Source organism: Emys orbicularis, chromosome 7 (genome assembly GCF_028017835.1).
Source record: "Emys orbicularis isolate rEmyOrb1 chromosome 7, rEmyOrb1.hap1, whole genome shotgun sequence".
Lineage (NCBI taxonomy): Eukaryota > Metazoa > Chordata > Testudines > Emydidae > Emys > Emys orbicularis.
In genome coordinates this window covers 114,911,463-114,927,351 of record NC_088689.1, presented here as the reverse complement: position 1 = coordinate 114,927,351, position 15,889 = coordinate 114,911,463, and the positions used below count along the sequence as shown (strand labels likewise).

The 15,889-nt window shown below is 39.9% G+C and overlaps 1 protein-coding gene across 1 annotated transcript in view; it reads left to right on the top strand.

Moving 5' to 3' along the window:
* Positions 1–15,889, top strand: part of GRM7 (glutamate metabotropic receptor 7) — a 513,989-nt gene that overhangs the window by 364,911 nt on the left and 133,189 nt on the right. The window contains exon 6 of the mRNA XM_065407326.1: positions 7,042–7,242. Coding sequence (XP_065263398.1) covers positions 7,042–7,242 — 201 coding nt within the window. The remainder of the gene's footprint in view (positions 1–7,041; positions 7,243–15,889) is intronic.

Below are 15,889 nucleotides of genomic sequence, written 5' to 3'. Positions count from 1 at the left end.
TATTCAATTGCTGTCAGCAATGCTCTGTAACTGGCTATAGAATACATGAGTTATTTATATGAGGCACTCTCTCACATAATGTTTAGGGTTGCATCTTTTTCCCCTAAGCCCTGTGGTTTCAAACGCAATGTTTAAAAGCCACATTTTCTATGTGACAGCACATAGCAACGTGACATAACTGTAGGGTCAGCCCCAGCTTTGATTATTTTGAATGTATCTTGCTTGCTAGAGAAATAAAAAAAACCCAAAGTTTCAAAAATGCTTTTTGATATTGCATGTTCCATCAGTGTCACCTTTTCAAATGTCCTCCTTATTTAGCTCTCATTAACTCTTTCCTGGTTTTACTATCAGTCTCTTGACTATGGCTTGAATAAGTGTTTGAGGTGGTCTTCCTCTTGGTTGCCTATGCAGCTTTCCATGTAACCTTGCCCTTCTTTCAACCAGACTCCAGCGTCTTCTCAACCTTTGATTGTGCTCTTTCACATCACTCTTAAAGTAGCCCAGCCTGACTGTAGTGATGAACTTTGGATGCCTCTTGATTACTTTGGCATATGTACATTACATCACTCAGTATTGTGCAATGGCTGATATCAAAAGCAGTCCTGTCTGTTACAGAAGGGAACTGCATTTCTTCATCTTCTGTCAAAGAATTTCTGACCATTCCTGTAGGAGGTTTCAATATGGAAGCAGCACCACCTTCATCTTCCCTCTTTAACTGAGGTAGCAGTCAGCATCATCCAGGGCTTTATTAGAAGCAAAGTAGGAGATTCAAGTTGGACTTCCTGTCCATATGCTTCACTCCCCTAATATCACAGAAGGGAGGAGTAACGTGAGGATTGTGTATGAAATTTTAAAATGTGAAAAGGAAGTGTATCACGACAGTCCACACAATCAATACCAATATTATACATATTTGAATTCTACTGATTTTTACTGTGCATGGAAGGTATTAACAGCAGTGAGAATAAACCAAAAGCAAAAAGCAAACAGCCTCCTTTCTCACATGCCCACCAAAAACTATTCAGAGTAATAGCCTAAAATACTGCAGTAACATTATTATAAATTGTCTTCAAGTTCCCCTTTCTGAGGTCCCTTTTTCCATCTTCCTTCAAATTTTCTTCTCTGCCTAAACTGCCAAAAATGGACCAATTGTTGTTTATTATATAGGAGATTTCTTTTTAAAGTAATAGATTACATGGTAGTTTGTTGTATACGGAGTCCTCAGATATTAATAGAGAGTTTATTATATAGCCACCTACAGCTGCTGGTTGTAACTTTGTGAGCTGATTGTTAAAATGATAATTTTGCTCCATTTAGAAAAATCTGACAGGTTCATACACAGACTCCCTTTTTCCTTTGCTGCTGCCCAGGGCTTATTGTTGTGTTCTAGAAGTGCTCTGCATGTTCAAAGATTGTTTGAAAAAAATTTTACAGTCGTACAGTAGCAATTTTAACGGGATGATATAATTTGCTTTTAAGTAAATGAATGACTTTATGTAATAACTTCAGTGTGACTCGTTAAACTTGAATTCCCAAATGTCCATTTATCGGAATATAGTGTGATGGAGCATGAAGTGAAAGAGAGAGAGCTGATTGGCCAGCTGGGCTCTCAACCGTTCAGAGTCAGGGGATGGACTTCCCTTCCCATCCTAGCTAGGGAAACTTTCTATAAAACTCCTTAGCTTCTGGCTGAGAGAGTTGCATGAGGAATAGTCATTTGAAAACAGTCTGGGCCTACTGGAGTTGTTGTTCCTTATTGTTTGTTTCGGTATTTTCTTTTGTTGTTGTTGGAAAAAATGTATACCTGGGCATTATTTTTGTAAAACACTTCCTAACTGGGTGTTGCTGCTTATTGGACAACCTTGCTGCTGCGTTGTGCCACATAGTGATTATTCAAGTTGCGTTCCTATCTGCACACTAATGCCCAGAAACCTCTTCTAGCTTGCACCTGTTTGAGCGGTACAGGTATCTGAGTTCTGAAAACCAAACAAAAGTTTTGTGTACGCTGTTATGATCACTGAGTTATTTTCTAAGTTGTGCTTTGTTACCAACAATTTGTGCAGTGCTTTGTGCAATAATTTCCATCTCTTGCTTGAGAATTGCTTAAAATAAAAGGTCCATGCCACTCAACTCTTACAGTATATATAGTTTTAGATGAACTTACCATAAAATTGTATTAAAAAGAACAATTTTTTAGACTGTGTATATATATGAAGAATTCATTGTTCTGCAGAGGCTTCTGTCAATTTAAAATAGGTATGGAATGGAAAGTTTATTCCAAAGATATGTCAATTTCCTTTGAGTGGATTTTTAAATCTTCTTTTAGCATAAGTAATTACTGTGATTGCATGTGCGAATCCAGAAATTACACATGCAAATTGTATGCATACATTTTTGTATGCACAAGTTGCACATGCACAGCTCTACAAATCTGGGGCTTATAGTATGCATATGTGTTGGGTATATAGTATATAGATAGCCATTTCTTATTTTGATCTATAAATAAACATATGATCGCTGCAAGTTCTTCTCAGGTTTTCAGCCCTTTATTTACCTTCATATTATGAATGCAACTTTGTTTTATGGATTTTTGCTCAGTCTCCTTCCACAGATAATTTTGCTACTAAAGGTTTTCTTCCCCCTTCTGTGTTTCCACGCATATGCTTCTAGCATTTAATATGTTTAATCAGTATTGTTTGTGTTCAGAGTTTCAATTCCAAGATCACTTCCCTTGGCTTGCCTTTCTGTTGCATTACTAATTTGGTTATGTAGCTCAGCTCAGCTAAGGACACTTAAAAGCATTTTCCTTGTCAGTGTCTGGAAATGTAATCTGGTCTGTAATCAATGAGAGGAGAGTGGAATGATAAAAAAGGACAGTAGGTTTAAATCTTCAAAACCTGGAACCTATTTCACCTTGCTGAATTATTTGCAAGGAACTGGATGTTGCTAGTCTAGATTTGAAGTATAATTGAGCTTTACACTGGAGAATATCTTAACCATAATGTGTAGGTTGGCAGAACAGAGCTTTGCAGTTTGATACTTTGCAGTTTGGCAGCCTGTATGGGGGAGGGAAATTGCACAAATGTTGAAAATGTATATGGAGGAATTTTATATTTGCTGGTCTCAGGTACAACTGAGTGAATGATTCACTGCAAATAATTTTCGGGACATATTTAGACTCTCTTTCTGGTAACGGAATACCCATAGGAAGACAGTGATCTCCTTGGCTGTCCTCATTATACAACATTTACTCAATTATGTTTTATTGTCACACTGTGGATTGATTGTGAGCAGTTTGTGTGTTTGGTTCAAGTTGGGTTGATCATATGTTAAATCTTTGTGTTTCCCCCCCCCCCCACAACATAGGCTGCATTCACTGCAGAAATGACCTAAAAAAGACTTAGGAGATTTTGCCTACAACCCCTGTGCCCAAAGTTAACTATTATTAATCCTGTTTTTTTTACAGTGGTGCCTACAAACCAACCAAAACCAAGGCCATACTGTGCTAGGCACCATACAAACATAGAGAAAGGAGACAGTCCCTGACCTGAAGCCCTTACAATCTAAATAGACAAGACAGAGACAGGACAGGGGAAAAGGATAGAAAATATAAGCAGAATCCATTGCACATAATTTACAGGATGTATTTAGACTCAATTTGTGCTACTGTGGGCCTGATCCTCGGGTGCAGTAAGTTTATCCTAGGTGCAGCTGGGCAGAGTGTAAGGTTAAAAATACTCCTTTCTGTACCCTGATCTTGGGTTGATTGGGGACCTAAATGGCTCTGAGTAATTGAGAGCACCCTGGGAGGTAACAACTTTGGGGAAATCCTTGGTTGAGCTTTTAGGGCAGCTTTCTGTTGTCTTTGTGCTTTCTCAGCCCAAGGCTGAGAATCTGGCCATGTGAGTGGGAGTGAGAAGCAATTCATTAACCCAATCAAGTTCTTACCACAATCCAAGGTGGAATTCTGCCATGTGTTTTTATTATTATTATTATTATTATTATTATTATTATTATTATTATTATTATTATTATTATTATTATTATTATTATCAGAAAACAAAACAAAAAACAAATCTTTTCTACAGCAGAAATGGTGAATTTTGTCCTCTGCCTCATTCATGTGTTTTCCAAAAGCTCACTAACAGTGTGACTTTTCACATACCCGATCTAAAAGTGGAAATTGATGTGAGCTAGAGCTTGTAATTCTGTCAGTACCATTCAAATTAAGGATGATGGTAAAAATAATTTCTTCACATAAACCTCCACCCTAAATGATTAAAGATCACTGAATTTTTTGTGAGGACTTGTTTGGGGCTGGAGGGGTCTTTAAAAGCCTGCATATTTATTCTTCCATATTGCCACTGAGAGTCAGTTCCTTGTGAGACCCAGATACCACAACCAAGTCCATATAGAGCTCCACTAATTTCAGTGGGACTCTACATAAGTACCATGGGTCTGACTGCCCATAGCTCATCGTAAGACTGGGATCTTTGTAACTGCAGAAGGATCTTCAAGCTGAGGTTGGAAGAAGGTGTCATATAGTAAGTAATTGAACAAGTGAACTGTGATATTACAGCTGTTCAAAAAGTAATATTTTGCAATGCCATACCATTATATCATCAAAGTATCCCGGAACACTTAACAACTAGTAATTACATTTTGCAAAACCCTGGTGAGACTGATAAGTATAACAACACATATTACAGCTGGACAAATTGAATCATGTGGGTGTTTCTTGCCAAAGGTAAAACAACAAGATAGTGGCAGACTTGGGGAATAAAACTGAGGAGTCTTGGCTCCTAATATTGTACTTTGTTTACCCCTCAGACATCATTGTCCCATATTTATTACTGGCAGATGTTGTGTCAGTTCAGAACAACTGCACTTGTATTCCCCCTCTATAGTCCAGCAAGGGCACCTACTCACAGACTTCTAGCTCCCTGGCTGTAACCTCTCTTGGGTGGAGACATACGCCTCTCTCCCTCATGACCAGGGTATTTTCAGGATGCACAGTTCCCTGATTATACTCTGAATTCACCAGCAAAAGTCAAATTGCCTACGTAAACCTACTATGTCATTCTCCTTAGAGATGGTGAATGATGCAATTGTCACAATTGTAAGTTACCACTTGCAATCCTATGCAATCCTGTTTTATTCTTGGGGTATAAGCATTACAGAGAAAACATAATAAAAATAATAGAAGAACCTACACAAAAGCTAATAAGCTTACCAGAGCTCACCCCACTTGCTCCATCATGGGCTCTGGCAGGTGACTCCTTCAAAAGGGGTCTCTATTGTTGTCACAAGTTCATAACAGCGTGAGCTTGGAACTAGTATGCAGTCTTATGGGGCCTCAGTAAGCCAAGTCCTTCCAACCCTTCCCTAAAGATTGGGCCCTCCATTGACCCAGAGGTCTTGTCCGTTTGATGGATCAGGAAGACAGCCCTAAGCCTGTTTAAAAACAGACTATTTATCAAAAAAATTGTCTTCGTCTGTTGGGTCCCTGGAAAATCCAGACTGGGTCTTTGAACTCTCCTCCTGTAACAGGTGATCAGTGTCTGCTATATTGTTGAACACATTCTTCTGAAGTTCACATTATCTCCCAAAGATTGTATTAATCCTTCTTCCTACTAAGAAAGTTCCCACAAAAGCATACACGTTTATACTTTCAATACAATGGATATATTAACTGAATTCATAAGGTTTCCCAGGATATTGTCATATCTGTCACAAATGTGTCCAGCTGTGTACACTTTTGTACATGAGGAATGGTGACTCTCACTCACTCACTATATATATATATATATAGTTATAGTTATAGTTTTATAGTTATATAGTTATATAGTTATATAGTTATATAGTTTAGGGACAGGTAGGTAATATTCCCTGAATAAAGTATACAAGAAATTTCATAAATATTATTCAAATATTAATATTTTTGACTAGCCCTAGTTTTGTTTCTTTACTTTTTGACTTAAATTATGATTTTAAAAAAAAATCCAATAAATAACTATTTTTGTAGTCCCATTGTCAATCACATTATTTATCACAATTTGCTGTGACAGAAAGGAACAATGGCTAAGGTACTATACTTGTACTCAGACTACTGGGTTCAATTTCAGGCTCTACTACAGAGTTCCTGTGTGACCTTGGGAAAATCATTTAATCTCTCTCTGTGCCTGTGTTCCCTACCTGTAAAATGGGGATAATATTTAGAGTGTAAGGTCTTTGGTGCCGGATGTGTGCACCACCTAACACAAAGGGACCCTAATTCCATTGCTAATGTAATACAAATAAGAAATAATAAAACATTTAAAATAATTATTCTTGAAGCATCACTGCTTATTTCCTTGTTGGTATTTGGTGACTGCACTAGTTCATTTGACTGTATAAATTTGGAATCTTTAAGCTAAGGTTCTGCATTTTGATGGCAGTCGATGGATTTTGAAGGACTCATTAATTCCTACAGGAAGAAAAGAGAAGTGCATAGTAAATGCATATATACTGTGCTTCTTCAGGTTGCATTTACAGTAGGCATGTTAACTGAATTCTCCTGAGCTTCCTTTAGTTTGATTCTTTCCTTTCTTTAGCTGGCTATGTCTTTCAATGAGAGACTGGTATATGAAAGGCAGAATGTAACATCAGCTTTAAAATACCATCACTGCATTGTTTTAATGTGCTTTCTTCATTCAAAGACTCCGTTTTCAGCATACAAAGTCCAGCCTCTCTCTCTCGGAGATGAATCCCTGTTGATTGTACTGCCATGTCTATGGTTAGGACTAGATTTGCCTTTGTGAATTCTTTGTCTATAAGTTGAATGGTCACAGTGTCAAGGGTTGAAGATTTTTTTTTTCATTTAAAAATGCAATAAAAAAAATGAAATCATAACCACACTCTTCAAAATCCTGCCCTGGCTAACCACCTTCATTTCTTTAATGCTGCATGAAGTGGATTGACTTGTATTCAGCACCCAGAGAATTCTGTTCCTCACCATCCTTCTCTTTGTGTGTGTGCGTGTGTGTTTGTTTTTATGTGCAGGGCAGGAGAGAATTGGAAAAGATTCCCATTATGAACAAGAGGGGAAAGTTCAGTTTGTGATTGACGCTGTGTATGCCATGGCTCATGCCCTCCATCATATGAACAAGGATCTTTGTGCTGATTACCCTGGGATCTGTCCGGAGATGGAACAAGCAGGAGGCAAGAAATTGCTGAAGTATATACGCAATGTTAACTTTAATGGTGAGTCCAAAGCAATGTGTATCGAAAGCACTTCAGAGAGCATAAGATTTTTAAATTTAATTAGTCAATCAATTATTCATTATTTAACTGGATTTCTTAGCAAATGGAGTCATTGATATAGTTCACGTTTAGCGTTCATTTGATTGTGTACTGCTTTCCTTGAAGCAGTGAGTTTTATATATATGATTATATTTCTGACGTGCAGTACTCCAGCTAGTCAAGTCCTTAGCTTCTATTGTGCAAAAGGTATTAAATTGTGCAGCCATTTTATGATGGCTGCACTTGGAAATTAGAATGAAACCACTGAACTCTGCTAATAACCTCAAATTTTGCTCTCATCAGCAAAAGTGGGTGATAGGCAAAAAATATATATCCCATCTGTCTCATTTATATAATGCCTAATTTGGACTCCACTGCTTAAAAAAGAAACCCACAGCAACTATGGGCAATGTATAGTATTTTTAGCATCATTCAAAACATATCCTTTGATGTGTATCATTTCCAGCTACCTGGGGCAAAAAAATAAAGGCAATTCTTTGTCACACAGGACTCAGCCTGTCTGTCATTTTCACTAGGACAACAATTTAGAGGGTAAGGGACAGATTCATTTTCAGGTTTCAAACCAAGTGAGGGGGGGAGGGATAGCTCAGTAGTTTGAGCATTGGCCTGCTAAACCCAGGGTTGTGAGTTCAATCCTTGAGGGGGCCACATAAGGGATCTGGGGCAAAATCAGTACTTGGTCCTGCTAGTGAAGGCAGGGGGCTGGACTCAATGACCTTTCAGGGTCCCTTCCAGTTCTATGAGATAGGTACATCTCCATAGTAGACCTGCTAAGCAGAAAGTCCCCTGTGGTGAAGGTTGTTGCAACTTCCATTCCTCTAGAAGGCTTATAGTGAGAATACAGCACAAAAAGCAAATATGGATGTGGACAAGCTAAAGTTAGTTTGATCCAGTATATCACCTCAGGTGTCCATGATTCATCCTCCAAATAAAGGTACTCCCGCTGATCCCAATAAGGACATTGGCAACTCTAACACCAGTCTTTCCTTGTGGTACAGGATAGGCTTTCATATATACTTCCTCGTGCCAGCGTCTATGAATCTGGCCTAAAGACTATAGCAGGATTTCCCAACTTCTGAAAATTTTGTTTAAGGTTATTTGCTTCATTAACATACATGAGGGGATTCGTGTGAGCCCAGCACCAGGACAATTGAACAGTCACAGAAGTTAGCTTGTAATACTAACATTTTTTCCTCCTTATAAACTTTGCTAATATATGTAACAGGAGTTTTTTAAACTGTCTGCCTCAGCACTCTGCAAGAGGGAGACCCAGACTTGCATTTTAAAACCTGTTAGCCCCTAAAGTTCTCTGCACGTCCCTCGATTCCCCACTCCGGAGGCAGTGAGGCATTCGATCAACGAGAGGTTGAAAAGAATCTCAGGTGCCAGGTTCCCAAAAGGAAACTGGACAACTCTCTGTGTGTACTTATAACTGATGAGGGAGGAATCGATAAACCATCTCATGGAGGAAAAGGCAAAAACAGCCTGTGATGTGCTGGGTGTTTGCGAAACACGATGAAAGAAGGAGATGGAGGTCAGCTGGAGGGATGGAAGCACAGTCATTCTAGGAAATGGAGAAGGCACGAGGACAGTTGGAGGAGTCGGATTCATCATAAACAAGGAATGGTCTTCGAAAATCGTCTCATGCCATTTGAAGTCATCGCATATCGGGGTGCTTTACCTTCGACTGAACCGAAACAGAACCCTCAAAATCATCCAGATCTACACACCCACAAGTGCATGCAAAGATGATGATGTGGAAGGATTCTATCAGGAGCTGGAGGAAACCCTCACTCAGAGTTCCACATATATGATTGTGATGGGAGATTTTAATGCCAAGGTTGGAAGAGGGAGAGAGAGCAAAAAGTTCATAGGAAGGTATGGTATCGGAGAACAAAATGCGCGAGGAGAACAACTAGCTATATTGGCAGAGACGAAGAGAATGTTCATTGGTAACACCTGGTTCCAAAAGAAGGCCAACAGAAGATGGACTTGGATCACACCGAACATGAAGACAAAGAATGAAATTGATTACTTTCTGATTGATAGACGACGCATTGTTCAGGATATTTCAGTAGTGCCATCATTTAACATCGGTAGTGATCATCGCCTACTGAGAGCCAGAATCACATTCACTGGGAAAGTGGAGAAAAAGGCGCTGTGTATGGCAAACAGAAGGCACTAACTGGTAGCTTTTGATGAGGCAATTCTGAAGGAAAACATTTCCAGGAAAGACTGGAGCCTCCTGGATGACTGACGATTATGAGAACTTCAGCAAGAGACTGAAATGGTGCATGAAATCAGCTGAGCATGAAAGACCAAAAAAAGATAGTGGAAGAATCTCGGAGAATACAAAGACCTTATTGGAGAAGAGGAGGAAAATGAAAAGAAATGGCAGCGACAGGCTTGAGTACTCCCTTCTCTGCAAGCTCATACGAATGAAGATGAAGGAAGACTTCAAGAAATTTCAAACCGAAAAGCTCCTAAAGGCTGCTGAAGATTGTAAAAGTCTCAAAAAAATGCAAACAGGAACTGGCATTGTATAGGTCATCATTATCGGCTTTGAAGAACAAGGACGGAGAATCAGTAACCGATCGAACTGAGATGGAGTCAATTTGCAGGGATTTCTATACCCAGCTGTTTGCATCCCGCATAAACGTCCCAATGCCATCACTTCAACAAACCGATGAACACAGACTCCCGGTTCTCATCAGCGAAGTCCGTCATGCAATCCATCAAATGACAGAGGGGAAGGCTCCAGGCAAGGACAGTCTGACAGCAGAAGTGCTTAAGGCGGGAGGTCAGGAACTCTGTAAAGCTCTCGCCCAAAGGTTCAGCCGTTACCTGGAAATCCAGAAGATACCGTCCAGTTGGAAAGAGTCCAGTACCATCTTGCTGCATAAGAAAGGCGATCGAGAAAATCTAAAGAACTATCGCCCGATCTGCCTGCTTTCGCATGTCTATAAGTTGTTCACCAAAATAATAATAAATCGACTGTCACGAAACCTGGATGAACAGCAACCTAGAGAGCCGGCCAGTTTTCGAAGAAATTACAGCACAACAGACCACATCTTCACTCTAAACCAACTACTAGAGTGTTCAAGGGAATACAAGTTCCCTTTGTGCATTGCCTTCGTAGACTACGAGAAGGCATTTGATAGCGTGGAGACTAATGCCATTCTTGAAGCTCTGTCAGAACAGGGCATCAGCACAAAATAGATCACACTATTAAAGGAAGTGAACTCTGGCTGCAGCACGGATATATCGCTGTTCGATACTCCCCTCCGAATCCCCATCGAGAGAGGTGTGAAACAAGGAGATACAGTTTCACCAAAATTATTCACAGCCTGTCTTGAATTGGTCTTTCCACAAACAGACCTGAAAGGCGGGATTAATATCAATGGCAAGTGGCTAAACCATCTCAGGTTCGCAGATATAATGCTGATAGCCGAAAATACAGTCCAGCTTGAGAGAATGCTTAAAGAACTGAACGCGAAAAGTAGTCAATTCAGATTAAAAATGAACCAGTCAAAAACAAAATATATGAGATCAGATGTTCTGCCAAGAACTCAAATAACTCTTGGAGGAGAGCAGATCCAAGAGGTCGACAAATACGTTTATTTGGGCCAGGAAGTCAACATGCGCCACGATCAGAAAGGTGAACTGTCGTGCAGAAAAAAAGCTGGATTGTGCGCATTCAATGACACCAGGGATATCCTCCAAGGAAAGATCAGCAAAACAACTTGTGCGAATCTTTTTAACTCGACCGTGCTTCCAGCGATGCTACATGGCAGTGAAACATGGTCGCTGATGAAGACTGAAGAACATCAACTGTCTGTCACACAGAGGGTGAACATTTTGGGGCATTTCGCTCCACGATCACATCCCCAATGAAATAATTAGGCAGCAGTCTGGAGTGTGAGATGTTGTTGTTGGAAGCAGGCTGAGCAAAATGCGGTGGGTGGGACATGTGGCCCAACTCAGTGACAACAGATGGACTGCAGCTATATCTGAGTGGTATCCGCGAGAACTGAAACGGCCATGAGGTTGGCCTCCAAAGAGGTGGGATGATTTCCTAACAAGGAGATATGGACAAGCATGGCGAAGGATGGCCAGAGCAAGAGAAGATTGGAAGACGTGTTGTGATCGGCTCAGTCTTAACTGATGAAGGACCGACAGTGTATGCAGGCTACGCAGCCTAAAGTTAGACATCTAAATCCATATTTAGGCCTAAATGAGGACTCGTGTTCAAAAGTACTGAATGGGAGTCATGCAACTCTTATTGAAGTTTTGGTGATAGCCAAAGATGCTCAGAACCTCTGAAAAATCAGTTTTGTGACCCTACTGGGACTATTCACAAACTGAAAGTTTTGCATAAGCTAAAGTGCTTTGTTGGATCAGGATTTTATTTAGGTGCCTGCCTATGGGTAGAAGTGTTTAATTTGGGTTCATAAGGCTTGAAAATTTTGGCCACCTTCTCTGCTCCTAGGAATTTACAATCTAATAACTAGAGAGAGAGAGAGAGAGAGAGAGAGTAGAAAAAAAGGGACGTGGAGACCCAGATGAGGAAGATAAATCTTGTACTTCGTGGTCTAACTTCATCACTGTAAGGGTCAGGAAGGATTTTTTCCCTCCAAGTAAAGCATTGCATAATTGACACAGAGTATCAAAAGAGATGCATGAGATATTTTTCCCTATTCTTTGGATTACCAGGTGCTAGCTACTGCCAGAAGCCAAATACTGCTGGACTAATAAACTGAGCAGATAGTATTATTTTTGCTTTGTAACATTCTGTTTGTGTTCTTTTTCCAGAAATAGGAAGATATGGAAACTCCTATTTTCAGAGAAATATGGTATTTGTCTAAATTTTACTAATTTGGCCATCCTAGAATTCTGTAGCAGATCATTTATATCTCTCTCCTCCAGAGGCCTCAAGGAGGTACTTGGAAAGTAGAGCAGTTGAATGGTCATCCAGTCATTTTAAGAGAGCTGAGGAAATAATCTACTTAGTGGATTTTGCCTGGTTTTCAGTTTTCTCAAGTATATTAATTATTTCAATTTATTCACCTTTTTTTTTTTTGCAAGATTTTTTCCTCTAGTTGTAGTTGGTCACATAAGCCATATGGTATTTTTTTTTATACAACCCATAAACAGCATGGAGGCTTCAAGAAGGTAGCAGAACTTAAAATAATAATTTTAAACTATTTGTTCTCTTGGCCATTTAGGGCTGGCCCTAGATAATGATCCTGGAAACATTAGGTGTCTTTAAGATATATTATTCATGTGCAGAGTTTACTTTCTCTTGGCCCACTCACAGGAAATAATTGCATACATGTTTGTGCACATAGCTGCAAAGGGTGCAGCCACATCCGAGGCTCATTGCCAAAGCTGGAGAGATGTTCTTGAAGCACTGTTCCCTTTCTATTTCATGCCCCCGTCTATTCTAAAATATACCAGGTCCGTAATGTTCTATTACTGTAGTCACAATAAATGTGTGTGCTTTCGTAGTTGTGAAGGGGTAGGGCCAGTTGTTTGTCTGGCTTGTTTAACTCTGTGCCAGGCCTTTTGCAGAAGGGCTTTTGGGAACCCTGTCTCCCTGCTGAGTCAAGCAGTGTCCTATCCTATGTAAAATATACCCCTTCCCAAACGAACATCTGCTGGTATGAGCTTAAAATTTGTTCTTGCATCAGTGAGAGTGAAACTCAATTGCCCAACACTAAGCGTAGAGTGAATACACAGAATTTTTGTTGCCATATTTTCTCCTCTCTGCTTTGGGATATCACATCAGAGGTGAATGTCTTACACACTACTATAATTCACTAAAAAGATAGGGCCAGACTGTGACAAGTGCACAGGGGTGGGGGATGGGAAAGGCAGAGCACAAGGACACTATTTCCTGATGGCATGGTACATTCCAAACCCTTGTTGTTGCTACAGTCCTTGCACTTGGAGAGCACAAAGAGCAATCCCTTGGTATGCTTCTGATGGGTGCTTGCCATCCCAAATTGGATCTGGAAAAAGCAGAGTCCATGGCCTAAGTGTGTTGCAATCTGTATTGTTCTCCTGCATACTGAGTCACTCAGCTGAGTGCCCCCTTTTGGTGCCACCCCTGGGGAGGGGAGGACAGCTACACACTGCTTCTGGGAGGGCCAGTGGCTGAATGTCACCATTTGACATATACATCATTAAACTTCTGCTCTCTCATTCTTGTTACAAGACTTGTAATGAGAACAGAGAATGGCACAACATGAATCCTTTCTCCTGACAGTCTGAAGGAAAAAAATGTGTATCCCATTCTCGTGCATTTTAAGCCTATGCTCTTGTGATCCAATCCCTATTTAGGTATGCAAACAGATCTCCTTGTAACTATGCAGCTGAAATCATCTTGCCTGTGCATGCTTCAGGGATTTTTTTCCCCCTTACAAAGACCATGACATTCATAAAGAAAGAGCTCAAGCGATATTTTAATGAATAGACTGTGGATTTGTAGTAGGAACTCAGTATGAATTCCAATGTTGTTGCACAATGTTGAGAATATTTTTTTTAAAAAGTCCAGATGCAGTAAGATTCTGAACATTAAACTCATGATGCAAAGTGTCTGTGTTCCCTCTCCCCTCCACAATGACCTGAAAAATGATGGATTATTTTTATATGAACCACAGCTGCTCCTCAGAACTGCAGTGACTGAGAGTCATAAAAAGACATCTTAGCTTGTCACACTTAACAAGACTCTGACCCTTCTCCTATTGCACTTTTCTTCATGATGAGTTTTTTGTGGTGATTAAGAGACACAAATCCTGCAAAATCCAATAAATTGTGTCTTTGCAGTGAGATTTTTCATGTGAAAGGGGCATCATGTACTGAATTTAGTGTGTGTGTTACTTATTCGTTGGGAACAGATGGATTAATATTTTATAACACCACTGAATGTGCAGGCAGCACCAGGGAAGAGCATGTTACTAGGTTTCCGAGTTGCCTGATGGGACTGTGGAGTCTTACAATTCTTAATGAAAGAAAAGAAAAAAAAGATGTATGTCAGCCTGTATCCTCAAGAAAATCTTCCCCCTTCCTGTTATAATAAGAAAAATGAAAATAATAAATAGCACCAGGTATGAAAATAATATGCTTCAGACTGCAGGTTTCCTAGTACCACTTCTCATTGTTTCTTATAGTCTGAATAAATAAAAAGAGCACAGAATAAATTTTTGTAATAACTTTAAAACAGGCACATGAAAGAGTTAGACCCTTGCAATCAAATGGTGGGCACTGTGCGCCAAAATGTGCTGTCAGACCCACACTGGGATCGAAGACCGGCAACTCAGAAATCCTCTGCTTGAATTATACCCTGAGATGATTACAACTATGTACCATTCCTTACTCTGAATAGCTTCCCCCACTTTTCACTTCCTTTTGGTGTGTGGGTAGATTTCCAGATGAAGTAAATTTAAACTCATGAAAGGGGACAAACCTGAAAAAGTAGCAAATATCATTTATGCTGCTAATTATTACTATAAATACATACTAATGGTGAATACATATTAATATAGAATCACATTTAAAATTATTTTGCTGTACTTAACTTAGAATATAACACATGATGATTCAAGAGAGAGAACCACACTGCGTAGGGTGGGCGAGCTGCATAGATGATGTCTGGAAGAATTATGCATTTAAAGGCCAGGAGTAGGCATCCAGCATCATTAAGAAAAGCACTTGAGCACATGCTTAATGATAATCACATACTCTAGAGATTTCTTGAACAGCGGTGCTTTCATGAATCAGGGAGCAGGCTAACCAGCAGCAGTAACTACTCCTGTGGAGCAGCTGTGATATTTAAGAACTGCATTAAAAAGCTGCATGAAGGAAGCCATTTTCAGTGCACAACAAGAAGTTGTATTGATCCTACAAAACCCACCAATAGTGCTGCATATTCTTGAGCACTAGCTACTGGCACTTTACCCAGTTAACTATTTATACATACACAGGCATGTCTCTCTTATAGTGCATTCTGGTGACAATATACCTGTCACTAGGAAAGCTTGCCAGGCCCTGACTGTTGCCCAGGGCCATGCCCCTGCAGGGCATTGAACACTGTCAGCAACATTAATGGTCCACCATCACCACTAGCAAGTGCAAGCAGCCAAACTATCCACTTACGTTTAACAGCCCAGGAGTGAAAAGAGACTCCCTGCCCTCTTTCCCCCCAACACAGTCTCCCTGCAGCAGCTGTCATTTGGCCTTTATCATTTATGGATTCCACTTAAAAACTAGATATCATGGTAATCTGCAGATATGAAATAACAAAGCTCTGTACATTCATAGGGCAACTTTTAACCTAGACTCTGTTGATACACACCAAGTTTATTCTGCATCTGTTTAGAAGGAGAAAAAAACCTACAGTTTTATGCATGCAGATGTATGTATGTGAGTTAATACCCTATCTGCATTACTGCCCAATTTATGGAATAGATCCTCAGGTGGTGAAAATTTACATCTGGTGAAGATCTGACCCCTAGTGTGTAAAAACACCCATTTTTTGTGTCAGTGTCATTCATTTGGGACGTAAGGATATACCCACAAATATTGA